The sequence below is a fragment of the Aulonocara sp. 'chitande type north' Nkhata Bay genome, linkage group LG3 (assembly GCF_057382095.1).
Source record: "Aulonocara sp. 'chitande type north' Nkhata Bay isolate Kocher_YH1m ecotype deep benthic linkage group LG3, A_spYH_male_GT1.1, whole genome shotgun sequence".
NCBI classification, from domain to species: domain Eukaryota; kingdom Metazoa; phylum Chordata; class Actinopteri; order Cichliformes; family Cichlidae; genus Aulonocara; species Aulonocara sp. 'chitande type north' Nkhata Bay.
This window is the reverse complement of record NC_141346.1, coordinates 70,438,210-70,466,091: the sequence shown is the minus strand read 5'-3', so window position 1 is coordinate 70,466,091 and position 27,882 is coordinate 70,438,210. Positions and strand designations below refer to the sequence as shown.

The 27,882-nt window shown below is 42.5% G+C and overlaps 1 protein-coding gene across 1 annotated transcript in view; it reads left to right on the top strand.

Moving 5' to 3' along the window:
• Window positions 1–27,882, top strand: part of LOC147336895 (uncharacterized) — a 43,710-nt gene that overhangs the window by 12,851 nt on the left and 2,977 nt on the right. The window contains exon 2 of the mRNA XM_086286240.1: window positions 23,238–23,343. Coding sequence (XP_086142366.1) covers window positions 23,326–23,343 — 18 coding nt within the window. The 5' untranslated portion in view covers window positions 23,238–23,325. The remainder of the gene's footprint in view (window positions 1–23,237; window positions 23,344–27,882) is intronic.

Below are 27,882 nucleotides of genomic sequence, written 5' to 3'. Positions count from 1 at the left end.
TCATGCTCTCATATGCACTCACTCCACACTCAACCAACGTGGAGACAGACATAAAGAGACGCTGTACACACAATCACACTCCCCAAGCGTACTCTACAAACCGGGTCTAGGTACCCTTGCCCCTGGAGGGGGGAATTGCACCCAGACCCAGGTGGTGTTACCCTTTTCCCTGCGGTGGGGAGAGGCAGACCACCCCGACTCCGCAGCAGCAGGGAGGCCCCACACCCCAGACCGCAGTCGGACGGCCAACTCCCCCTACTAGCCCCCCCGCTCCAGCAGGCCGCAGAGAATGGGGGTGGGAGAAGACTCCAAACCTCCCTCCACCCGCTCATTGTAGTGTTGATGCATATGTGTTCTAAGGTGCAATTAAAACCCAGGAGGGCATGGAGCTACCTGCCAAGGAGCAGCAGGTAAGCGCATGGTCCCTCCTGCTAGCCCTCAATGACTAAGTGTATTTAAAATTGAGAGGTGGGCAACGAGGTCAGGGGTGAGGTATACACCCAGATGGTGATTTGGACTCCGTGATTGTGCCCACCCCCAAGATCCTATATGTATGTGTAATGAGAGTGTGAATAATGTGAATGTCTAAGTTGTGGGATAAAATTGAGGCAGAGGCAGCCAGAAGGGGACAGGGGGGGGGGGGGGGGGTAGCCTCCTCTGCACCCTGGTGACATACCCCCACTCCAAGGCCCTGCATGTGTGGGTGATTGTGGAGGAGCGGGAAGAGGGAGGCAGCTGGAGATGGGGAGGGAAGGAAGGGAGGGGCAGGTAACCCCTCCCTGGGGCCAGCTCCCCCGCTGACCCCAGTAGGCACTCCCACCCTCCGCGACCCGCCAGGGAAGGGGGGCCCAGGCCCATCAGACCGGGGCCCAGTGCAGTAGCGCCCCCCGGCTCCACAGAGCCCTGGACAGTCCACCCAACCCCACCACAGAGAAAACTGCACCCACCCCACCAACCACACATCTTCCAGACTACATAAGACGGTAAACGCCCAGGCTGAGATCTTCCTCCACCTCTCCTGTATCTCCCCCTCCTGCAGAGAGTTCCTGAGCGAAGAAAGCTCCTGCCAGATGTGACCATCCCCCCCACCAGTTGAAGAGCCCCCCAGGCAGCGCGATGCACCGGCGGCACCCTGCTCCAGGGCCGGGCCCCCATGCACCCACCCGCCCACAACCCCGGCAACACACCAACCAGGACCCGAGCCCCCGAGGCCCGGCCCGGGCCCCAGCCCAGAGACGGAGCACCCCCAGAACCTCACGCCCATCCCGGACCCACCCAGGGGCAGCCAGGTTGCCAGGTCAGTAACCCACGTCCGTCAGCACAGACCCTCCCCTAGCCCCGCTGCACGCAGCCGCGAGGAAACAGTCACCTGAGAGCCAACAGAGCCCTCAACCGGACGTGACCGCTACCCCGGGTTGAGCCCCCCAAGGAAGATGCCTCCGGGGAACCCCCCGACGCCCTAAGCCTGTCCCTACCCCCTCACCAATCACAACAGTGAAGGCGGGACCAAACTATGACCCCCCACCCCCACTAGGTGATGGAGCTGATAAAAGGGGCCCAGAGCAATTGATCTGATGTGGTGGCAGAGGCTGTGTCAAGACTAATGTAATCTAATAGATAATTTCTATATTGGTTAGAATTAAGATTATTTTTATTTTTCCAGTTCATGAGGACTGTTTTCTTGGCTATGCATAGGGCAGTGAAGATCATATGGGCTATATTCTTTTCTGAAGTGACATTATCTAAGCTGCCCAACAAACACACTAAGGGGGAGGTTGGAATGTTACATTTCAGACATTTTGATAAGTCTTCACATATCTCGCGCCAAAACTTTTGCACTGGTGGACAGAACCAAAGAGCGTGGATGTAATTGTCTGGTGTATTGCCTTGACAGTGTGAGCAGTTGTTGGAAGATGTAAAGCCCATCTTAAACATCCGATGACCTGTATAGTGCACTCTATGAAGTATTTTGTATTGTATTAATTGCAGACTGGGATTTTTAATTAATTTAAAAGTTTTTAAGCAAATCTGAGACCAGAAGTTTTGGTCTAGGTTGACTGATAAATCTGCTTCCCACTTTGCAGTAGGAAGGGATATTGATTCATCTAATTTAGAAAGTGTTCTGTATATTTTAGATAATAATTTGGGGGATTTAAGAGTAAGAAAATGTGCCGCACTTAGTGGTGTTTGTAATTCAACTTGACTGAGGTTAAATTTCTTTTTTACTATGGATTTAATTTGTTGATATTCTAAAAACCTTGTCTTGTTGATCCCATATTGTTCAACTAGTCTGTCAAATGGAATAAATTCTGTTCCCTCTAATATATGTTCTAAGTATTTAATTCCTTTACAACTCCATTCTGGGAAATTAATCATATTATTGTTTTGTAATATGTCAGGGTTATTCCAGATAGGTGTACGTTTGCATGGGATTAATGAAGACTCCGTTATTTTTAGAAACTCCCACCATGCTGTTAGAGAAAAGCTGATGTTGATACTTTTAAAGCATTCATGTCTTTTGATGTTTGAGCTAATAAATGGTAGGTCTGAAATCTCTAGATCCTTGCATAGTGCCTGTTCAACATCTAGCCAGGGCTCAACTAAGAAGGTATGTTTTAACCATTCTGAGATGAACTGAAGCCTGTTGGCTAAGAAGTATTGGTGAAAATTAGGCAGATCTAATCCTCCTCTATCCTTGGTTCTTTGTAGCGTTTTTAAGCTAATACGCGGGGGTTTATCTTTCCAAAGGAATTTGGAAATATATGAATCCAGAGATCTGAACCAATCTTGTGATGGTTTGTTAGGGATCATCAAAAATAAGTAATTTATTTTTGGCAAGATCATCATTTTTATAGTGGCGACCCTTCCCATGAGTGATATGGGTAAAGATTTCCATCTAGTCAGATCGCCTTCTACTTTCTTTAGAAGTGGGATGTGGTTTAGTTTAGTTAAGTCTGAAAGCTTAGGAGAGATATTAATACCTAAATATTTAATATTTCCGGATTGCAGTGGGGCAGAGGAAGAATTATGGAAGGAGCAGTTAATGGGGAGAACTGTAGATTTTGGCCAGTTAATTGAATAATCTGAAACTCTTGAAAACCAGTTTATTAAAGTAATTACCTCAGAGAGGTTGGTTTGTGTGTTTTGCAGAAAAAGCAACACATCATCCGCATAGAGACTGATTTTATGTTCTATGTTCTTACATTTTATGCCCTTAATTGTTGTAGCCTGTCTAAATGCTGCTGCTAGAGGTTCGATAAAAATTGCAAAAAGTGAGGGGGAGAGTGGGCATCCCTGTCTGGTGCCCCTCAGGAGACAGAAGCTGGAGGATGTCTGGTCATTTGTTCTGATACGAGCCGTTGGGGAATTGTATAATATTCTTATCCAGTTTATGAAAGAGTTTCCAAAACCAAATTTGTGTAAAGTTGCGAATAAAAATTTCCAATTAACTCTGTCAAATGCTTTTTCTGCATCTAGAGATAATATTATGGCTTCGATGTTTTTATCGTATGAGTAGTCTATTAAATTAAGTAATCTACGAGTGTTTGTTGAGGAGTGCCGACCTTTTATGAAACCAGTTTGGTCAGGATGAATTAAGAGGGGGGTCATTTTCTCTAATCTCTTTGAGAGAGCTTTGCAGATTATTTTAAGGTCTACATTTAAAAGAGAAATTGGACGATAGCTTGAGGGAAATAAAGGGTCTTTGCCTGGTTTTAGCAGGAGACTAATGTTGGCAGAATTCATATTTGGTGGTAGTCTGCCCTTTTCCTCGATTTCCTGCAACATGCTGTGGAATACTGGTGCCAAAATTGTCCAGAATTCTTTGTAGAATTCTGCAGGGAAGCCGTCTGGACCTGGAGCCTTATTATTGGGCATACTTATCAGGGCTTCCTGGAGTTCACTTGGCGTCAGTGGCGAATCCAATTCCATTGCTTGACTGTCTAGTAATTTTGGAAGAGTTACGTTGTCAAGAAACAGATCAATTTCATTTTTAGATGGGTTTATTTGTGGTGAGTATAAAGTTTCATAGAAATCCCTAAAAATGTTGTTTATTCTTCCAGGATCATATATTGTGTTCCCCGATAAATCTTTAGCAGCACATATAGATGTTTTTTCTTTATTTATTTTTAGCTGGTTAGCTAGAAATCGACCTGATTTGTTACTGTGTTCAAAATTCTGCAAGCAAAGTCTTTGTATAAGGAATTGTGTTTTTTTATTAATAATTTCATTTAATTCTAGTTTTGTTTTGCATATTTTGTTCAATGTTTCCTGATCTTGGTCGCACGCGTAGGCTTCTTCTAGTGATTTGATGTTTTTTTCTAATTCCTGAATATTTTTGTTTTCTTCTTTCTTTTTGTGTGATGAGAAAGAAATTATTTTACCTCTCATCACAGCTTTCCCTGCTTCCCATAGAACAGAAGCAGATATTCCGGGAGTGTCATTAAAGTCTAAATATGAAGTCCATTCCTTTTTAAAGTATTTAATAAAGTCTTCATCTTTAAGTAGTGATATATTAAATCTCCAGTTTTTACTTGGCGTAGTATTATTCTTGTGCATTAGTGTTAAAGATACAGGAGCATGATCGCTGACAGCTATAGGATGAATCTCAGTGTCTGAAATGTCACACAGCAGTGAGCTGCTGACCAAAAAATAATCCAGACGAGAGTAAGAGTGATGAACATGCGAGAAAAAAGTATATTCCTTACTGGTGGGGTGAAGAGAGCGCCATGCATCGCAAAGACCAAAGTCGTTCATATACTGTTTGATTATGTTTGTGGACTGCCAATTACGCTGAGTTCCTGTTGTGTTGAGCCTATCCATTTCTTCATTTAGTCCAAGGTTGAGGTCACCGCCAAGAATGAGTGTGCAATCAAGGTGTTCAGAGAGTGCACTAAAAAAACCGTGGAAGAATGAGGGTTCATCAACATTTGGACCATATATACTAACAATACATAGTTTTTTGTTCAATATTGATAGTTTAATAATTAGAAATCTACCCTCTGGATCTATAACTGTATCGAGTATTGTAAAATTAACATTTTTATGTATTAAAATTGCTACTCCCCGTTGTCTAGAATTATAACCGGCTGCAAACACGTTAGGAAACTCAGGTGTTTTAAGTTCATTTAAACCTGTGACAGGTTTGTGAGTTTCTTGTAATAAAACAACATCTGCCTGTAGTTTTTTAAGCTGGTTAAATATTTTTAACCTCTTTCCTCTGGTGCCAGCTCCATTTACATTCCATGTGACAAACCTCAGCATGCCCTTAATTGTGCGTGTATGTTTAATGATGTATGCTGGGTGTTTCGTTTAGACAGGTGGAGAGAATATGGAAACATCCCTTGTTTGTAAATAGAAAGAGAAAAAAGTGTGGTGAGAGACTCCATAAGTCTGACTATGTGTGTGAATATTCACTAATATGAACAAGCGTGGCTTGCTTATGTGTCCTGCAAGTCTGTGCGTGCTGTGAGGCTGTTGTGAATGTGCTGCCGTTGAGCTGATGTGTTTGCGTGATCGTGGTGTGAAAATATGGAGAAATAGAGGGTGTTGTTTGTAGGTGAGTGGGGAAGTAGGTGACCACAGCAGTGAAAGACAAGAGAAAGAAAGAAACCACATGAACTGTGAGCGACAACAAAAAAAAAGAAACGAAACGGAAACATTCCAATTAAAGCAATGACGGAGGCTAGTTCTGATTAGCGTCACCGCTGTCTCGGTGGAGTTTAATAAACTCGGCCGTCTGCTTCTTGCTATCTAAAATATAACCAGACACTGGTGTAAATTCTCGACTGTCTCATACTTCTGTTTAATAAGTTTTCTGTTTGACGTTTAGTCAGCTGTGTGAAAACCAAGGAGGAACCCACCCGGGGGATTAATAAAGTTTTATTTTATCTAATCTAATAACTTTAATCTCAGCCAAACCGATTTACTCACGAACAAACAAAACACTGAAAAAAGCCCAACAATAACATTTTTAGGTTGTCTAAGTGACTTATATATTACGTTTAACCCGAGCAACGAAACTCCGCGGTGATCTGAAAATGATGTGCCGGGAGTTGTGCCGTTCTCGGCCGCATCAGTAATCCTCGAGCTCCCGGCTAGCTGTCGAGCTGGTGGGTAGCAGACGCCTCTGAAAACGTCGAAGCACTTTTGCAAATATGGGATATCTTGATAAACCGAGCAGATATTTGATGTTTACACAACTACTTTCTCGCCTGAAAATATGTTAAAAGTTTATTTTGTGACCCAGAAAGATTAGTATGAGTAATTTTAAAACTTAGTAGCGGCCGCCATTGCTGGAAACTGGAGTTTGGCTGGGCGGCGCTATGAATTCTGGGATATGGTAGTAATTTGGACAGCCTTATAATCGCAGTATAATCGCAGCCTTTGCGGTTAGAAAATTGCACTTGATCATGTCGCGATATTATCGCAAATGCCTCTGACCTGTGACAGGCCGACTGATCTTTTACCAGATCATGCTGTTATGGGCAGCCTGGACATTCGTACTCTGCCCCCCGTCATTCTGGCTGACCGTTCACAATTCAGACAGCTGCAGTTAGACGATCATGTCACAGGTCCACTGCTCAGAGACATTGAAGCAGACTCTCTGAACAGCTCGGACAATGCCACCTTGTTACAGTATGTTGTGTATGACTCTCTTTTGTATCACAGAGAACCCAAGTCCACATGTGCTTTGCACCCTTTGAAAGAGCTGAAACTGTTTGCCCCTACTGCCATGAGAGGCACCTTGCTGGACTATTACCATGACCACCCCACAGCAGGTCACTTGGGTGTTTCTAAGACATTGGCGAGACTGCGTTTTAGGTTTTTCTGGCCCAAAATGGCAGCTGATGTGAAACGCTATGTGATTTCATGCTCAGTGTGCCAACTCACCAAGCCAAGTCAGAAAAAAGCAGCCGGTCTTATGGTTCCCATTGTCCCCCAGAAACCCTGGGAGTATGTGGGTGTGGATTTTGTTGGGCCACTTCCCCGCACCCCCACTGGTAATGCTTATTTGATCCTTTTGTGAGTGAGCTTTTTGAACATGTTGTTTCTGCCTTAGGCTCAGTGCACAGACTCACTACGGCATATCACCCTCAGACAAATGCTACTGAACGCGTCAACCGGACTCTGAAAACTGCAATCCGCGCTTATGTAGGTGATAAGCACACATCATGGGACAAGTTTCTCCCTCAGATTTGCTTTGCTCTGCGCACCGCCCCCCCATGACAGTACAGGTATGACTCCTGCCATGATGCTTTATGGTCGTGAGTTAGACACCCCGCTTGACCTTATCACTCAGCCTTCTACAGCAGGTGTTGATGAACCGGGTGTGCCTTACCCCGAGACTCTGAGAGCCTCCCTGCAGGAAGCTCACGGCCACGCCAAAGCAGCTTTGGACTTGTAAAATTATGATATTATTTTATGCCATGTTATACCCCTAATTAAAGATTGTGAATTATTATGTAGTTTTAGTTTGCATTATTCTCCTGAATTAGAAGAAGCTGATAACTATTGCATTAGTTAAACTGATTTGCATTACATTAAATTGCTGACTTGTTGTGAATGAATGATATTGTTTTATGATGCATTATATTGCTGAGTTATAAGAAATACTGTTCGCAGAAGGTTATTGTCTAATTTGTCTGAGTAGAAGAGAACAGAGTGTGCTGGAGTTTTCTGCTCCATTTCAGCAGGAGCAGATAAACAGGGAGCCATGGTCGTAGCTTAGGCACTGTGTGAGAGAGAGCATGTGAATGTTTAGGCTTTGTATGATAAGGTGGAGGCACCAGAGGTTATAAAAGTTTGAGCAATGCTCCACCATTTTGAGATTTTGAGGCTGTCTGCATCAGTGTCCATCTCCCACGTGTGTGATCATTAAATCATCGTTTGACTCAACCCGGCCGGACCAGTGTTGTTATTGTGGTTTTTTCTCTTGTCTCCATCCCCAATATTTTGAACCTTAACATTTTGGGGGCTCGTCCTGTGGTATTGGGGTGGAATTTAAAAGTTTGGACAGTCCGAGGTTGTCGAACGGACAGGCACGAGCCAGTGGTCTGATTTGAGTGGACAAAAGCCGGCTTATCTAAAGGTAAGGCACTACCTGTTGAATTATTTCCAAAATGTGCCAAATTGGATATGACTAAATTAAAGTCTACTCACTGAAATTACTGGTAGAGTGTCTGTTTTGATTTTGATGAGAATCACCGTGTGGTATGCAGTTAAAGTTGCTTAAGAGTATTTAATGAAGTTGAAGAAATATGAAACTGTTCCCAGAAGTAACAGAGAATGTTGGGTTTGAGTCCCTGGATATTGAGCTGAAGGCTCAGGTAGTTTGGTAGGGAAATTAGGACAGAAACTGTTCCCAGAAGTAACAGAGACTGGTTAATAGTTTTACAAATTAGGTCAGAAACTGTTCCCAGAAGTAACAGAGACTGTTTAATTGGTCGTAAAAAAGTTATCTTTCTTCGGTGAGACCCGTTATGGTAAAATTTCTCAAAATCGGTTAGGTGAAAATTATTATAGGACGGCAGCCCAGAAGTCTGCTAAGAAGCACATAGCCCGGAGGTTACGCTCCCTCCTGGCCGTGGACGCGCGGTCCTGACCTGTCGGCGAACAGGGGTAGTTCAGTTTGGCTTTAACTGTGGGGTACAGGGCATCCCGAAATAAGCTAGGAGTTAGAATCTCCTCACCGTTTAAATGGTGTCATGTGCTTGTTTGGATACTGTTAAATTGAGTTAGGGATTTAGAAGTTAGGTCAGAAACTGTTCCCAGAAGTAACAGATACTGTTTGATTGATTACAAAAAAGTGAGACTTTCTTCGGTGAGACCCGTTATTTTAAATTTGTCGAAATTTGTTAGGTGCTGAATCTGTCAGGCCTGTCAGTGATTGTAAATATAAGACGTCTTTGTAATATAAAATAAAAGAGTTTTGTCTGAGCTTTGTGTGACCCTGTGTGTGACGTGCAGCTGCAGCACTGCGAGCTATTTTTAGACGGTGTGTGAACATGCAAATGAGCTGTGACGCGCACAGAGGACTTTGCTTCCTGTTTAGCGTGTTTTTGAGTTTTATAATTTTGATTTGCAAACAATGATACATGCCTGTAAGTAAAACGCTGATTTTGCTGATTATGATACTACAGATAAGGTGTTGAATGACTAGGGTGTGAATGATGTTGGAGTTTAAAGCGGAAACTCAGAGAGGAGTGTGTTGGGAGACTGGCATGTAGTCTGCAGTGCAAAGGTGGGCGTCTTGCCTGCTAGTCTATTTAACAGTGATGAAAAGGATATTAAATAAATCTCTCAGTGTGTTGATACAGGTGGCTATGGGGCTGGACCAACTGCCCCCACAAGCACGGCGGCCGAAGCAAAATTATAGTAATGGACACAAAATCAGCAAGAATCAGCAGCTGTGAAAAAGACAGCAGCTAGCAGAGAATTAAAGGAGAAATTAAGAGAAGTTTTACACATAAAATTGCGGCCAACAGACTTGTGGAGGTTGGGAAGGCGCCTGGAGCATCACAACAAAAAGGTGAAACAAAAACACACACAAGCAGAGAAATGTGAGAGAGAGGCACGTGCTAGAGAAATGCCTCGTTTGAGAAAAAACGTTAAATTAGCCCATGTACAAACGCACATACACGCAATGAAGAAACAGCTTACACCCATGAACATGTGAAGATTTTCCAGCAACTTTAAAGCAGTGAAGCTTAACATACACCCGCCGTTACACAATAAAGTTTATCCACTACTAACAAATAAACCCTCTGGGTTGCAGGACAACAACTTAACTTCAAAAAAAAAAAAAAAAAAATCACAACCAGTGATAACACGACAAATTTAGTGGTTAATAAAAGTCAAATTGTGACATGTTTTCTTCTGATTGATTAATACAAGTGATTACTGAATGAAAGAAAATTCCATTTTTGTGCTTTAAACATGATCTTAAGAATTTTAACATGTACCTGTGTTGTCCTGTCAGCTTGGTGGGTTATGAGAGGATTATATGGTGAGAAGAAAAAAAAAAGGGGGAGAGAAGGCTGACACAGGGCCTGGTCCCGTTGTTTTTCCCCTCTCTGAGTAACACAGCCAATACAACATCATTTTCCTGTTCGTTTGTTTTTGTTTTGTTTTGTTTTTTCTCTTTATGCTTGATTACAGGCTGCTTTGTCGGCCCGGAAAAGCCGAGGCTGACCCTGGACTCCTGCTCTCCCCTCTACCATCGTTGCTCTCTCCTTTACCATCTTCGATGTGACCCTGACTAAATGCTAAAGCAGCTGAACCCGCAACAACAACTTGAAAATGTCAACAGTGCTGCAGGAAAATGATCTCATGCAGCAGAGACGGAGAGCGGTAATCCAAGGCCCGTTTCACTACACGGGGAGATTTCTGTCAGCGTCTTTTCTTTCTGAGAAGATTGAGAAAGGCCCGGCTCCCACCACCGATTCTGACCACCTTATATAAAGGAACTATTGAGAGCATCCTGAGCAGCTATATCACTGTCTGGTTCGGGAACAGCACCATGCCGGACAGACAAGCACTACAGAGGGTTGTGCAATCAGCTGAGCGCACCATCCGCTCCGAGCACCCTGACCTGCACTCAATCTACAGCAGGCGGTGCTGGACCAAGACCAGGAAGATCGTGAAGGACCTCAGCCATCCCAACAACAGACTGTTCTCTCTGTTGCTGTGTACGTGACAAAGAAACATCTGGATTTGGAAAACGAGGCACTCGCAAAGCCACCAGCATTGTGCCTGATTGGACACACCCCTCTCACACACTCTTTACATTCTTGCCATATGGAAAAAGACAGCTTCAGCTGACAGAGCTGTGACGAGACGCCCATCAAGCCCAGATGAAATGTGAGGCCGAGCAAAACCATGCTGACCTTAACCACTCTGCATTAAAACTGTGCAGGACAGTGACGGACCAACAATGACCATCGGGCAGCAAAAAGGGCGTGCCAGGGACAGGAGGAGTAACTGAGGTCACCTCAGAATGGACAAAACACCAGGAGAAAATAAGCTGAAGGCACAGGTGTCGGGGCTCGGCCAGGAGCTGACCTCTGAGAAGAGCCGAACAGCAGAGCCGCAAAAGGCCGTGGAGCAAAGCAAGGAAAACATCAATGGACTTAAATCTGATTTCTACGGAAAAGACTCTGAGGTTTCTGCCCTCAATAAGACCTCGAGGCATCAGAGCAGAAACTGAGCATGGCCCAGGAGGAGCTAGCTGAAAATCGAACCCATCAGGCTTGGAGTCCAAGACACCGGACTTGAAATCAGGCCGGAGCATCCTGGAGCTAGATGAGCAGTGTGATTTGTCCGGTCTGCTATGGAGCGAACGTTAGGGGGATGGCTTCCTGTCACCTCTGCCGTCCTCCGATCGCTCAGCGTCCTGGGCTGCCCAGCTCTGGACTGAACGCTCGGGCCGAGACACCCAAACAACCATGGACTCCATTCCCCTGGAATGGGACCACGACTACGACCTCAGCCGTGGGCTTGAGAGTGCAAGAAGGGATCCCAGAGAGCCTTGAGGCCTGTGTAAAACTAACAGAACAAAGATTGAGGTCTTCCACTGGGGAGGTGGAAGCTGCAGACTCTCCTATACACCTTCTGGATGTCAGCCGTTCCACCTGCAAACAAACGGACAGCAGTCACACTTCTGCAAGCAACAAACGGACATCCAGACAATTGAGCTGCGTATCAAAACCCTGAAGGAAGACCGAAGCAAAAGGGTCAAGTTAAGGAGGAGCGAAATAAGGAGAAGATGCTGGACACTGGAGAAAAGGACTGCCTCAATTGGGGCCAGAACCAGTATGGACAGAACTCTGAGCAGCAGCACCAATGGATGCAAACAGACTGAAAAGGAGGAGGGCAGGACCCAGGGCACGCTTCAGGCCGTGGTTTACCCAGAACACTACAACAGGAAAGTGATGAACACAAACACCCACACAAACACACACATCTACATGCACCGACTCAGAGTGAAAAGAAACATACATATGAACATATGCACTCGTTGATTGAGGGAGAAATGACACACACACACACACACACACAAATTAAAATGTTGATTCAATGAACTGAGAAGTGATCCACATACACACACGCTGATGCAATGAAGAATGCTTTACTAACAAATGCTGCACACAAACATCCAAATACGGAGTTGGTTACAACAGCAAGAACTGATTGATTATTTATTGCTTAAATGTATTTCATGCCACGCAGAGGGCATTTGTGTAGATTTAGAGGACATGGTCTGAAGCACTTTGATAATGAAAACAATGTCTGTGCGTGATGTCTGTTTATGGCTCAAAGCCTCCACTGAATTGTTTACTGTGCTTCACACAGTCTAACAAGGAGCAGTGGTACAGAGCGAAAATGATGAATGAATGGTGTGAGTTGTATTTCGAAGAAATTATGAAAAGGTTGTGTTGATTCAACTTAGTTGTTTACGTTTTTGCCAAGGTAAAGAGTTGGTGTGTAACTAGTGTCCACTATTGAGTCAAGTAAATCCAACATGTTTTGTTGGTGCAAAAAGGAGTTTTGGTTGATCTTTGGGTTTTGTTTGACACTAGGTTGATTCTATCAGTGAGGTTTGGATTGTTCTCTTTCTCTAAAAGAGAGGAAGATGGTTTGAACTTTGGACATGTTTGCAATGGGCCCCAGTATCTGTTATTATATGAGTGTTTAATTGGTTACGTCTGTGTTTGCTTTCGTTACAGTGCACTGAGATAAGAACATCTGAGAGGTGTGATCCACCGGTGGTGATATTTTGGTATTTTGTGAGTTCCTGATTTAACAAATCAGCTCTTTAATCCAGGCCTGAGAGATTGAACTTTAAAGCGCTATAAAATATTCTTATTGAAAACAGTCGCAAAGTATTTTTTCTCCATGATTATAATGAGCTTGGGAGAAAATTCACTTATATGGGACACTGATCCTGAAGCCTAAAAGGATTGCAGCGAGTCAATCCAGTCCAAAGAAGGAAAAACAAACAAGGAGCTGTTTCCTTTAAAATGATGACGTCATCTTGCTGGTGATGGAGCCTCGAATAGGCTGCGCGTGAGACTCCATTATCAGCAACTTTTGGTATGAATGTGTGTGGATGTATGCATATGACTGACGACTAAAAGTCATGGACTGACGACTAAAAGTTTAACGGACTTGATACTGAGACAAAAACGGTGCTGACTTTAGGATTATTGAATGTCCACAGACAATTCACCCAGCCTGTAAAAGAAGGGTGGATGTTTTGTTTTGCTTTGTTTTGTCTGCAAGAACAGAAGAATGACAGAGACTAAAGAGCTGTAGCTTCACAGCAGTGTGAACTGCAGACTGAACCCTTTGGTTGCTAATTTTGAGCTACTGATGTTTGCATTAAGGAAATTGTGTTTTAGTAGCTGTGTTTTAATTAAGGTATTACATTATATTGTTGGGAATATTAAATGCTAAAGTGAAGAAAAGGTTTGATCCCACTCATGACTGAGCATGTTATTATTAACCATAGTGGGTCACTATAGAGAGTCAATTAATTTTAGAAAAAAAAAAAAAACAAACAAACAAAAAACCCTCCACCGAGGTCTATGAATAAGAGGGGAATGATAGACAGCCACACTCAAAATGGAGATATGTAATGATAAACACTGGTCCCCGTCTTTTGGGCGCTCTCTTGAAGTAGTCAACAATTTAAAAGTAAGATAAAATAACAGGGGCATGTGCTGAGGGGTGGTGCTGCACAAGAACAAGAGTAAAATAAAGAAAATATTGTTTTTAGAAGTGCAAATTAAAATGTACCATTACACTCAGAGGATCAATATGAAGCTTGATATTTGTTAATTTTGAATGAAGTACATGACTGGTGACTGTTCTGTCCTGAGCTTTTGTTTTTACAGCACCCGCTTGATCACACCAACAGTTTCTCGCCACCGAAGAGGGGTACTTGCAAAAATAAAGAACGGGGAGGAATATCATCAAAACTGGAAACAGGTAATCCCCAAAGGGGGTGATAATGCCATAACTTTCACTATGGTCAAATTCTCAAAATTTGACCCTCAAAAATTCTTCAAACATTTAGACACAAAGTGGAGATTTAGATACATATAATGTCGTAAACCACATAAGCATGAAGTATTTGATTCAATAACATGGTGAAAAAACAAGCAGCAAAAGGTTGATCATGTTAATGGTGTTTATTCAAGGGTGCAGAGGAGATTATTATTATTAAAGACAACAAATGAAATAACGAAAAGTAGAAGTGGAAAAATTTGCGTTAACGGTAATAAAATCAAAACAAAAAAGAAATACTAACTAAAACTGTACTGAATGTTCACAAAACTAACTAAAATTAACTAGATTTGTAGCAAAATGTGTTTGGTTGCATTGATGTGTGCGTGCCCTGCTATAGTGAAATTAAGGTAGTACGTTAGTCGAGTCGTCTGTGTTGCTGCTCCGTTCACGCGCAGAATCAGGTCAGGAAAAGTCGGGAGACAGCGCCAGAATAGAATTGAGGATGATTTTAATATGACTGTTTTGTAGACATAACAAGAGTCTTGTAGTGGAGAGGGACGTAATGTCCTCCTGAGACCCAGAGAATAAGAAAAAACAGGGAGAAAATATTTTCGTTTTTTCTTTTTTCTTTTTTTTCTTTTTTCTTTTAAATGAATCAAGTGTTATTAAAATAACAATCTCATAAGATGAAGATCAGGGACCAACCCAGAAGTCACTGACACTTCACTAGCTGTAAACTATTGGTTTAGGAATAAGTGATGGCACTGAACTGTCTATTTCACAAAAGTCAATTTATTTAGGATATCTGAGGAAGTACTGATTTTATTTGGAGACACAAAGGAACATTTGGCACTTCCCTCATCTCACATCTGTTTCATTGTTGTACCCAATCATTCTACAACTGAAATGCCTTGGACTGCTAACCATTTCAGGCAAGTGGAGTGAACCATATTTTGCTAGACTCCCATCAGATTGGGGCTTCCTTTTATTAATCTTTGGAGAGAAGTCTTCATTACTGGTATTATTCAGGTCTTGTTCACATGTTTGTCCCAGGTTTCTCAGCCAAGAGGAGCTTGAACCCCAGATACTGTGAGTTCTTTTCACACATTGAGATCACTGATAACTCTCAGCAACGACGTGATCTCGTAGAAACAATTAGGTGTTATGGATTCAACTATAATTGCGACTCTTATTTTTTACTTTACTGGAAAACAGTTCTGCATTTTACCCATATTTTATTTTTAACTCAAAATCAAAATTCCAGATTCTACTACATGTTGGTTTTGCACCAGATAGGACGACAGATTTCAGGTGGCCCTGTGTCTTTCTCTATTACATCTGCCACTGCATCTCGATAATCTTCTCTGTGGCTTTTAGTGGGTCCTGACCCTCTCATATTTTGAAAAATCTATGTTGGGTATTAGGAAAAAGTGAAATAAATATAAATATAAAGTCCCAATGTGTAGAGCACACATTAATAAATTAGTCATGTTCCCTGTGAAAGTAAATGAGCCTAATTCTTAAAGACCCCTGAAATTATTTACCAGATGTTTATTTTTTGAATAAAATAAAAATCTGAGTTTAACAAAACATTTTAAATGTAAATATCAAGCTTACCTTTCTCTCTTCCATAAAATGTGCTTGTGGGCACGCCAGCCATTTTGAAAAGGTGGGAAAAACAATTGGCAAGGCCACACCCCCACACATGGGATATAATTTTAAAGGTTCTGTTGTCCTCTCTAAGAAACATCAGGACTTAGAGGAGTGGCAAGTAGAGTATGAGAGCTACAAGCAAAAAACTAAATGTGTACTACAGTGCGCAAAAATTAATTACTGGGTCATCAGGGGGTCTTGAGGGACATTTATAAAACAAAAAATCCCACAAACCTTAAAAGTGCACTTGAAAAGCTCACACAAGAAGGTTAACCTAGCTTACCTAGAAGACCTCATCAGGGGGAGCACACTCCCCCTCGTTGAAGAGCTCACCCACTTAACTCGCATCCCAAGAAAATAGCTAACCCCAGATAAGGCAGCGTGATGTATCCCGAGATAACAGGACTGGGACATCTAAATAAAGGTGTGAAACAATCGCCTTCAAAAGGTTATCAATTAACTTTAACCAAAATTAGGACCACTCGGTGCGGCAAGAGTTAATAGTTATTAGTCTCAACACCCAAGGATAATTAGAAGAGCATGGCTGATAGGATGGAACTGAGATTTTGTTACACTTAACTTTTGCAAAACACAAATAGAACTAAATTGAAACTAAGGATTTTCAGAAAATAAAAACTAGATTAAACTAGCAAAGAATTGGTAAAAACTAATTACAACTGGCAAAAAATTGAAAATCTGGAGTCGAAACTAAATAAAAGATAAAACCTAATGAAAATGGCGAAACATTTAAAACCCTGGTGCAGAGATTGGCAAATCTGACCAGGAACGTTATAAAATGGATTGTCAGAACAGTCAGCGTTAAAGCCACATTTGACAGTCCATACTAGGGTGGCATTGGACATCTTGGGGGTGGAAAGGGGGTTGGTGTGACCAAGGTGTGGTTTGGCTTGTTGTATGTATATTTGAGATCATATGGCTCTGGATGGACCGGTTACCAGGGCATGGAAGGAGGACAGACTCATTAAAGGAGGAGAAGGAACTTGCTGGGATTGGAGATCCTCTGGGTGAGTGGTTGATTAAAAGCATGCATAAAATAGAAGTTATCTGTTGTTATTGATTGGTAATAGATTGATAATTGGCCACATTTACAGCTGTATTGACTTGTTGTGGACGTAGTCGACTTCAGGTTTAAACACTCTCATTAACAGGTTGAAAATAGTGATATTAAAGGAAGAGTATGCAGCGCCACCCTGTCAGACGCCAGTGATGGTGGAGCTCACTGATGAATCAGGTGAGCTGGATTCATGGCTGATTCAAAACTAAGATCCCCCTGCTGTGGTCAGTAAGGGGAGAAAAGGGGGAAATAAAATCAAGAATTAGAGAGGCATTTATAAACGTTTAGGTGTCAAGTGAAACGGGACAAAAGGGGGTGTTATACTGTTATTTTCAATGTCAGCATTATTATGGTATGAGAATCATGCAACAAGCATTGCATCGATGATCATTTATTGAAGCTTTTGACCTTATACTAACATCTGTGTTCCTGTGATTGTTATAACCTCTGATGAATCTTCTATTTACAGGTGTTGGGATAATGATATAATTTTTCATTGCAGGTGTAACCATGATCATTTTTATACATATTGCAACTTGTTGCTCATTGTAGAGTTGTGCTCAAGTTAATAAGGGTTAAAAGCTACAGTCAGCGCGAATGTCTGACTGATCTATTGAGGGGAAAGGCTTCGAGCATAGAAGGCCGCACGCGCTTACAAAACACTGATATCATGTTATTCTTTGTGATCTTTTCTTAAATCATGTCTTTAAGGTTAGTTTAAATAGTGGCAGTTAATTAAACGAGATTTATTAAAATATTAAATACCTGAGTCAGAACGTTACACGCGGATCACCTTAAGAGTCTGGGAAACTTTGTAGCTGCCTAACTTTTTTTGAATGTTCTAGCTCCGTTGATTTGACACATTGGAATGTGTCAAAAAAGGGGGGGAAGGTTGAGCTTTAACATCAAACCAGGATTATTTGAACATTTTATAACTTCATTTGTGTCTTTAATAATTTAGGAATGGTAAAGCTTAAGCTAATAGCGGTCCGAGAAGACGGACCTTTTAGAGAATCAGTGAAAAAGCATAAACTATCACTTTCATGTTTAATCATTACCCATTGAAATGAACTGAATAGCGTTTAGAAGATTTGTTAATTTTTTGTCTTTTGTTAAAAAGAGGGGTTTCAATAATTTTCAGACACACCTTGCAAATGTGCTTATAACGAGTTGGCACTCGGCCTTTTGAAGGTCAGAAGCTTCGTTCGGCGTGACTGTCCGGACTGATAAAGTGTAGGAAATGCCTTGAGTGCGGAGGGCTAAATGCAAACATGCTTACACACACATAAGATATGATTAGAATAAGTCCCTGGGACATTCTGAATGTTTTAGACCAATTCTGAATCACTAGAAGGTCAGTAGATAACAACATTAGATTATTAGGGTTAGGAAGAGAGGTGTTTTGGTTTTCTGTCTCTTACAGAGAAAGGAACAGACACCAGACGAGGTCACAGAGATGCGAGGATCCTCCGTAGCAGAGTCAGACACAGTGACTGCCGAGACATCAACTGGGTCCAAGGGTCATGGCGTTTGGGCTCCAGCTAGTCACCACCAAAGGATGGATCCCATAAACACAGCAATAACCATGAAGGGGTTGGCGGAAATCCGGGAACACCAGACCAACGAAGTTCGAGAGGCTTTTGGGCAAAAAGGGGACACCTTCCTGTTCCTTTTTCTGGAGAATACACAGATCGTTGTTTGAAATCGGAGCAGAATAATCCCCTGATCTGTGTTACGACTGAAGGGTTGTCTAACCCCTAAGGTTGAAGATTTAAGAGCAGAGGATCACCCAACTGGACGACACTGGTAGCTGCAGCAATAAAATAAAGGTTAAGAGCTCTTTGGACAGAGGTTCTAGTCTACGTCTGAATGGTATAAGGGAACACCAAATAAAGCTGTGGGAGAACAGGGGAGTGTCATCTGGACCTGCTATCCTTGTAGTAATAGTTTGTCTTGCACCTGACTTGCGCAAACACAGAGGTCATCTTACATATGGTTTGCCCCTCAGGGGGACAAAGGACCTCAGGAGTGAGAAGAGATGAACCCGGCCACACTGGGCTACAGGGTGTTTGTGAGGTCATTATTCTAATGACCTCATCAGGGGGAATTGTAAAATTATGATATTATTTTATGCCATGTTATACCCCTAATTAAAGATTGTGAATTATTATGTAGTTTTAGTTTGCATTATTCTCCTGAATTAGAAGAAACTGATAACTATTGCATTAGTTAAACTGATTTGCATTACATTAAATTGCTGACTTGTTGTGAATGAATGATATTGTTTTATGATGCATTATATTGCTGAGTTATAAGAAATACTGTTCGCAGAAGGTTATTGTCTAATTTGTCTGAGTAGAAGAGAACAGAGTGTGCTGGAGTTTTCTGCTCCATTTCAGCAGGAGCAGATAAACAGGGAGCCAAGGTCGTAGCTTAGGCACTGTGTGAGAGAGAGCATGTGAATGTTTAGACTTTGTATGATAAGGTGGAGGCACCAGAGGTTATAAAAGTTTGAGCAATGCTCCACCATTTTGAGATTTTGAGGCTGTCTGCATCAGTGTCCATCTCCCACGTGTGTGATCATTAAATCATCGTTTGACTCAACCCGGCCGGACCAGTGTTGTTATTGTGGTTTTTTCTCTTGTCTCCATCCCCAATATTTTGAACCTTAACAGACTATAGCCATGACAGACAAAAACATTACTATGACTTGAGACATCGACATGCCACGTTTCGTGTTGGTGACCTTGTGAGAGTTAAGACGCACCCCAGGTCAGACGCTCAGTCTAACTTTACTGCTAAACTTGCACCACTGTTTCAGGGACCATTGTGTGTATCTCAGAGACTCAGTGATGTTAATTACAGGCTCACTTGGGTGGACTCCGGTGTGGATGCAGGTGTTTATCATGTTGTGAACATGCAACTGTCCCATACCTGGGACTCTCTCACTTCCAAAGAACATTCTGTTTCATTGCCTGCTGAGAGAGAGACCGCAGAGGGTCTGAACTCTGACTCTCAGGCCCACCCTGGCCCCCCTGCAGACACTGACATTGACTCTGAGCCATTCCCCTTTGATTTACCGGACATTGACTCTTCTTCTGGTGTGGGCGCTGTTCCAGAGAGTGTTTCACCCAGATCTGTCCAGCACCCAGCTGCTGGTGGACATTACAATCTCAGGCCCAGACGTTGCCCCAGAGTTACGTCTGGCTGGAGCAACAAAAGATGGACTAATGATTTTCACACAACCAGGCTTGATTTGAAGTGAAATGTTTTGGTTAAACCTGTTTGATGCTGTCTTTTTGCATTGCTACTTTGAGTCATGATATGTAGATGTTTCTGTTTGCTCTACTTAATCCAGTTTTATGGCTCTTTCGTGCGTTAAGGTTCATTCTTGGCATTTACTTAGAAAAAAAAAGAACAAAAGAAAAAAGTGAAAAAAACTAAGAAAACTGATTTTCCACTGTACATATTCGTCTTATTTTCACCAATTTCATTTTTAAATTGTCTTTTGCCCTGTGTGTGTGCACCAATCTTAGCTGTAACCTCTAAGTATAGGGTACTGTTAGGTGTGGTGTGTGCTTTTTCAGCTGTGTACGGCTGAGGACAGCCTTTTTCTCACCAGGGGGGGACTATGTAACAGTTGCTATTGTAATGCAGTGTATCACCACATGGCGGCGCCTCCTGTCTCACGACTGGTGTCACCCCCTTTTTGTTCTTCTTCGCACTCCTCCTGTAATGGATGCTCCCGTGTGTACGCGGACTAGTGTGCTCTTTAGTAATGTGTGGTAGAGGTAGCACTTTTATTTTTGATATTGTAAATAAATGAGTACTTTTTGGAAAGTCAGAAGCTGTTGCTCATTCGCTATCCACCTGCACACCTCCGCGGCTGGCTTCATCTCCACTGCACGTTACAATATGTTGATTTTTTTCGCCTACTCATATCATAATTTTTTTACTCCTTGTTCTGTATGTTCATGTTCTGTTCTTTTGTAAACTTCATCTGTTTGTATGTTGTATACTCATTGTGTTTCAATAAAGTTCGATTTAAAAAAAAGGTACGTTCTAAACGAAGCTTCAGACGTCAGTGATCACGTGATTCTGGCCAAACGAATCAAGCCTCGACACGGTGCTTCTGAAGCAGCGCGTTGATCTTTCTGACACACGCACCGGAGCGTCAGCTTCAAGCGGACCATCACTACGTCTCACATCTAAAGGTGTCAAGGTAACTTTGAACTGAGTTCAGTCAATCTGGAGTTTTTCCAAGTTTTCTGTTGCTCTCTGTGAGAGAAGAGCGTTAAAGGCGGGGCTCTCCAGAGTCCAGCAAAACAGGAAACCGCAGCTGGGTGTGTGTAAGTGTGCAAACCAATAGAATGCATCGTGGTGGGGGGGGGCATCACGGGCATTGGCAAGAAAAAAATAAAATAATCGGTCGTACCCATGCTTCCCCGACGTCATGCCAGCGCATATTGGGAAATTCGTAGGCACCGATCGGTTTTCTATCAGCCATTTGCTGGGAGTAAGGGCGCCCTCCGTTTGCGAGGTGCGCCTGCTGCTGGCGGCACAGGGAGGAGAGGGCGGGGCGGCGGGGAGTCTCTGGCTGGCTGGAGCGGCATCTAATAACCAACTCGCAAAACAAAATAAAAACAACAAACAGATATTATGATACAGACTTATAATCTGCACCGATGTTTTTTCTAAATTCTATAAAGTGAGCGCGAGAGCCCTCGGTGCGCCTGCGCGCTGCTGAAGTCAAAGTAAACTTTATTGTCATCTCCGCTACAGACAGTCCAGCATATAGAGAGACGAGACGACGAGGCTGCAGTTACAGCGGTGCAAGTAAACAAACAATAAATATAAGAAGAGTAAGAAAATAAATCTACACTTTAGGACTCGGGGTAAAGGATCAATAACAATTTAATTTATAATTTACAGTTTGATGATTTAAAGTCTCACACAACCCGTCAAAAGGGGCGGGGCCGGCTGCTTCCAAGTAGAGCACATTTCATTTATAATGATGTAAATCCAAGCCCATCATGGATTCACGATCTGAATCCTGGGTTGTGTGAAATCCCAGAAATCAACCTTAGACAAAGTGAATCTGTGAACTAAGGTGTAGGTCTGTTAGGTTAATTGTGCTGATCCTCGGGTTGGGGGATTTGTGTTTGTACTGGAGCGCAAAATTCAAACCAATGGAAGATGGACAACAAAAGTTCAAAGCCATCAGGTGCTCAGGTTAGAAAAAAGAGAAAAGATGCAGGTAAGCAGACGTGTGATTGGATAATGGCAGGTCATCCTGAACCAATCAGACTAAACTCCAAACAATACATTATGTTACAGATTTTAATATTAATTAGTCATTGTTACTTGTTGATTTGTCCTTTTCTCATTGTGTGACGAATTATGACGACTGTTTGGTAGCTGTTATTGTCTCTCTCTCTCTCTTCATGTGTGTTTCTCTGGTGAAACAATAGTTTTGTGTTAATGTTAGGGCTGCACGATTTTGCATAAAATGAGAATCACGATTTTTTGGCTTAGAATTGAGATCATGATTCTCTCATAACAATAAATAAACATAAAACAACAAATGTCTCACGTTTTGTTGTTGCAGCAAAATGTTGTCCTGCTTGAAATTCCGTCTCCACCGTTGCTCGACGCTGCGTGTACAGAGCAGGTAGTGCAACAATAGAAAAATAGTTGCGGGACGGCACTGTGTAGCGTTTGTCTAGGGTGTTGATCGTTTTCCTAAATCCCTCGTTTTGCACAGTGTTGATGGAGCCATATCTTTGGTCAGGTGATAAGTGATAGCCTCCGTAATGTCTTTGTGCCTGCGGGAGTTCGAGGTGTATAGGGAAGCGCTGTATAAGGTTCCCGTTATTGATGTTTGGGTGGTTGACCGGGACGGATTTTCTCCTGTCACTTTCTCGTCATCCCTGACGTGCTCTCCGTGGTTTTTTCCCTGCTAATTTTAGCATCACACGGCACAGCTTCTGTATCACGTGGTATAAGGCTCCGCCCTTGTCATTTGTTGAGCAGGAAGAGTGAGCGCTTGTTTTCATGCAGAGTACGTCCCGGATCAAAATGTGAAGTTTTACAAATCACCACTTCTTTAGTGAATATCATTTCAGTCTCAGACAACCTCGTTTCTCTTACAGAGGTTGAATGCACCTTCTGCGGATGGCGGTACCACACAGTGTGCGTGGACTTTCCCTGCACAGAAGGCAACTACAAATGCTGTGAATGCTAAATAAACAGAAACAAATGATCCCTGTTGTCTTTGCTTGATGATTGGTTTGAGTCTTGACAATCCACATTGCTGGCGTTGCATCTTTCAATGCCAGCAATGGCAGGTATCAGTGCTCAAACCTTTTGTGTTTGTTTCCAACAAGTTGCCCACCTCGGGAAACAAAAATGTGTTCTTTTACTTGTCAGATGAACATATGAGACACTTTGAGTCTTCAGTGCAGTGTGGAGCCTAACAAAGATCTGTTTTGTGTCCCAGCTGATCAGCAGGAGGAGGAGAGTCTGACGGAGCAGCAGAGGAACATTTTCAGCTACTTGGACTCAGCTCAGCCACTACAGAGGAAACAATGAGCTCAACACAGAAGGTGACAGACAGAGCAGGACCATATGACCAAAGATATTTATCACCATATACATTTGAACATTTGCCATAACGATGTAGCTGACGATAGAATTGACACCAGACAAAATACTTTACAGCTGCACAACTTTATTAAAAACCCATCAATGTATTTTCACTGAAACAAGCAGCTGTTGTTTATGTGCATTAAAGTTATATAAAAATGTAACAGTGCCAATGCAAATTCCTCGCTGACAGTTTAACCAAAAGGCGTTTCCAGTGGAAACTGGCCGACACATCCTGAGCATAACCATGTATAATATCCACTAAACTTCAGAAGAGGTTATACAGTCGTGGCCAAAAGGTTTGAGAATTGCATAAATATTGGAACCTGGAGAAGTTCCTGCTTAAGTTTTTATAATAGCATTTTGCCTGCACTCCAGAATGTTATGAGGAGTGATCAGATGAACTGCATCGTCCTTCTTTGCCATGAAAACGAACTTAATCCCCAAAAAGCCTTACCACTGCATTTCATTGCTGTCATCAAAGGACCTGCTGAGACCATTTCAGTGATCGTCTTCTTAACTCAGGTGAGAATGTTGGCGAGCACGAGGCTGGAGATCATCATGGCTGTATCCCGATTCAGGTTCTGCAGCTTTAAAGTCCTCAAGGGCCGCGTACTCAAAGACAGCTAAGGCCGAAGTGCGAGGCTCGTAGGCTCGTGAAATGGGACGTCTAGCCTCCGTCGCGCTGCCCAGGTTGCCTAGCAACCATGATACTAACAGCTGGAAACGTTTCATACAGCTTTGTTTGACAGAAATGAAGGAGAACATATTTAGTTCATTTGTTTCTACATGAGCTCTGTGTGATTTGATGAGTATCTGAGGCTGAGACCACAGGACTGTGAAACATGATTGTTGGGCTTCATTTCTGTGCTGCTGGCTCTTCCTCCTCCTCTTCCTCACACACTGCTGAGTTTGTCCTGGTGGATCATCAGGGCTGCAAAGCCTCACAGATGATGTGCAGCAGTGGCTCCCTCAGTCTGTCCTCACTCTGGACACTTGCAGTCGTCACACATGGAAATCAAATGTGTGATAAGCTGCAGGATTCAAACACAAGTGTAACTTATAAACACATGTTCATACTTTTATTCCACAATCAGAGAGAAAGAAACAGAGAGAGAGTGCAGGACAGACAGACAGGTGACAGTCTCAGGTGTACACACTGCTACACAACAGCACCAGAGAAGCAGGATTTAGTGTTTGTGTTATTACGAGTGTAAACAAGAAGAGTTCCAGATGGTGCAGTGGACACATGTGTGACTGCTGTGATTAAAGCATCTTTCTTTCAGCTTAACGAGTGAACCGTCAGCTCGTTCAAACACACGTTAAAGTGCGTTTGGCTCGACACCACCGAACAGAGGCAGCAATATAACACAGCTAACATTAACAGTGCAGTGGATCCTGCTTGTGCCGTGATGTTCAGGACTGCAAACCGAGCAGCATCACTGACTTTCAGCTTGTTGTGTTTGTGGATATATGACTGACTTTAATTATCCACAAAATCATCACATTCTCTGTCAGATTAAGGTCGACTATTGAACGGCGTATATTTTAAAGGCTTTAAAACCAAGTTAACGCTGAAAGTACAAACATCACTAATGTCACATAACTCTGCCGACAAGGCATAGCTATGGCTATGAAATGCTCTTTGTGTATCACTTCTTCATTATGAAAGATGTCATTAATGCACTAGTAATGTCTCATCTGGAGTATTGTTCAATCATTTGGTCAGCAGCTAATAAGACAGATCTTAACAGACTTCAGTTAGTCCAGAATAAGGCGTCCAGATTAGTGTGAAGATGTTCATACTATACTAATATTGATAAAATGCATAATAACCTTTCTTGGCTTCCTGTACAGGCTAAAATATTCTATGGCTTACTTGTAGTTCTAAAGAAAGCAATTCTGTTAAACACACCACATTTATTCTGCTCAGCTGCAGTATCCAGATGAAATACATCATCATATTACACAGTTTTCAACAAGCTGCAATTTAGTAAATGCTCGAGTTAAAAGTAACGTTTTGTAAAACTGTTACATTTAGAGCAACTTTTAAGTGGAATAAGTTGCCTTAAAAAATTAGAGAATTATTCAAAACTTCAATGAACACTTAAAAGCCGATTTACAGAGCTTTTAGTTGTTGTAAATATTGTAAGACACGATTTGTTTTTGAAATTTGTGTAATGTGCCTCAATGTTATTGATATTATTATTATTATTATTGATTGCTTATATTTGAACAATTGTGAAACCTCACTGTGGATGTAAGAGTGAAATTATGTGGATATCTTGAATCCACTTTATTGTGTAATATTTTATGTGAGTATTTGACGGAAGACGAGCAACATCTGTTGTGGAAGCTAACGGGGTTCCTTTAGAATAAACAAACATAGGATTTATTATCACTGAATAATTCTGTATAAATCTATACAAATTATAGAAATATGTAATAGGAAACAACAAAATGATCTAAATTATAAAATAATGTGTGTGTGTGTGTGTGTGTGTGTGTGTGTGTGTGTGTGTGTACAATCAGGAGGGATGGGCATGATTTTAGTGTTTGAACAGTCATGAATTATCTTTTTTTTTTTTTTTTTTTTTTTTTTTATTTAAGTGACATCAGAAACAGCAGCATGCGACATCACGTGAGCTTCAGTTCATCCTTTGTCATCTTTTTTTTTTTTTTTAATAGGACAGGGGAAAGAATGAAAGAAAGAGAGGGAGAGAAAGAAAGAAAACCAAAGGGGAGAAGAGACGGTGAGAAGGGGGGGAAGAGAGAAAAAAAAAACAAACAACAAAAAAAACTCCTGGGTCACCTGTATGGAGAAAAAAAACAAAAAAACAAACAGAGCAACAACAACAACAAAGAGCAACATAATAATAGAAAAAAAAAGCACCATCACAATAAACTAGCTAGCAGTAGATATCAGTAGATACTAAATATTAAACGATATTGTGCAGCACGCAAGATAGACAGCGCACAGTGTGCTTTGAGGCAGCAGCCAAGAAAGCTTTAGTCCGCGTCTGTGAATACCCATGTGTGCATATGTAACATATGTGTTAAACACTTGTGAATTTCACCCAAAATACTTTCTTTTTTGGAATAAATATGTCATTTTTTTGCATCTCACTCTCCTATCTGTGTGTTCGGTCTGTGTGCGTTCATGTGCGTGTGTGCGCTGCGTGGTGACGTAGGCGCGTGCATGTGTGCCCCGGTCACAGCTCCTTTCAGCATGGCCGGAGGTAAGTCACTGCCACGTTGCTCTCAGTTAATCAAAGTTTGTTCGGATCCCAAGCTTCAGTGTGAATACGACCGTACCGCCGCGGTTTTGTTTATCGTTAAGAGACTCATTTGGGATAAGTTTTGTGGAGGACGAGTTCATTAATACACAATTATAATGAGTTATAGCCGAGAGCTCGGCTAATATGCTAGCATGCTAAGCTAGTCCGTATCGCTAGCGGCTTGAGAGTTTACTCGCGTCAGTCTCTCCTTTTGTGTAACAGCATGCACCTTTTCTTTCTTCGTCAGGAGAGGGTTACGGGCAGTCGCGTGACACGCACGGATCGAACATGTGTCTCTGTGTTGCAGGTATGGAGATGTTTTTATGTTTTGGAGATGCAGTCTTTCATTTATTGTTCTTATAAGTTGTTTTGATGTTTTTTAGTGACATATTGTTTATTTTGTGCTTTTTGTTTTTTGAGAGTTTAAGTCAATGGTTTGAAATAATTTGTTGTATTTGGTTCGTTACATTAATGTACATTAAGGGCACAGCTCCTTTCAGCATGGCCGGAGGAGAGGGTTACGGGCAGTCGCGTGACACGCACGGATCGAACATGTGTCTCTGTGTTGCAGATGTGCAGTAAAGAGCCAAAGATTCGACACTGTCTCCTGCCTCTTGCTTCAACACCAAAACACAACGCAGAACAGCAGGCGTAACAATTACACGGGTTACACATACCTGTGTGGATCAGCATGCTTGCATTCCAAAGGTTTCTCCATGTAATGATCTGCTAGGGAGTGTGGGGAGCCACAGCCCCGTCCTTTATGGTATCAAGCGGGTATGGAGATCAAAACTCCAGACATCCAGGGGCCCCCAGAACACAAGAGACCAAGGAAGACCCACAGAGGGGCAGCTGCACCACTGTCCCAGTAAGAGCTAAGGAGAGTCCCAGATGAGGGCTCATTCAGCAGCCGCGGAGCAGAAGCCAGGGGGAGTTGCAGTGATGCGCCCGTGAGCTCCGCCGGCAGCCAGCTGTGCCTGAGTGACCGAGCCCCAGGCCCAGAGGCCAGGGGCTCGGTCACCTCTGAAATGGCCCGAGCGAGCCGCCAAGGAGTGAGCCGGTGTGTACCCGGACGCCCACCCCCAGATACAAAGAACCACCAACGCACCGACACCTGAGGGAGTCCGCCACCGGCAGGGGAAGTGGTGGTGGGTGGAGATAGGCCTCCAAACCTTGGAAGGCCCGAGATGTCCCCAGAGAGGTGGTGTCTGATACCCAACC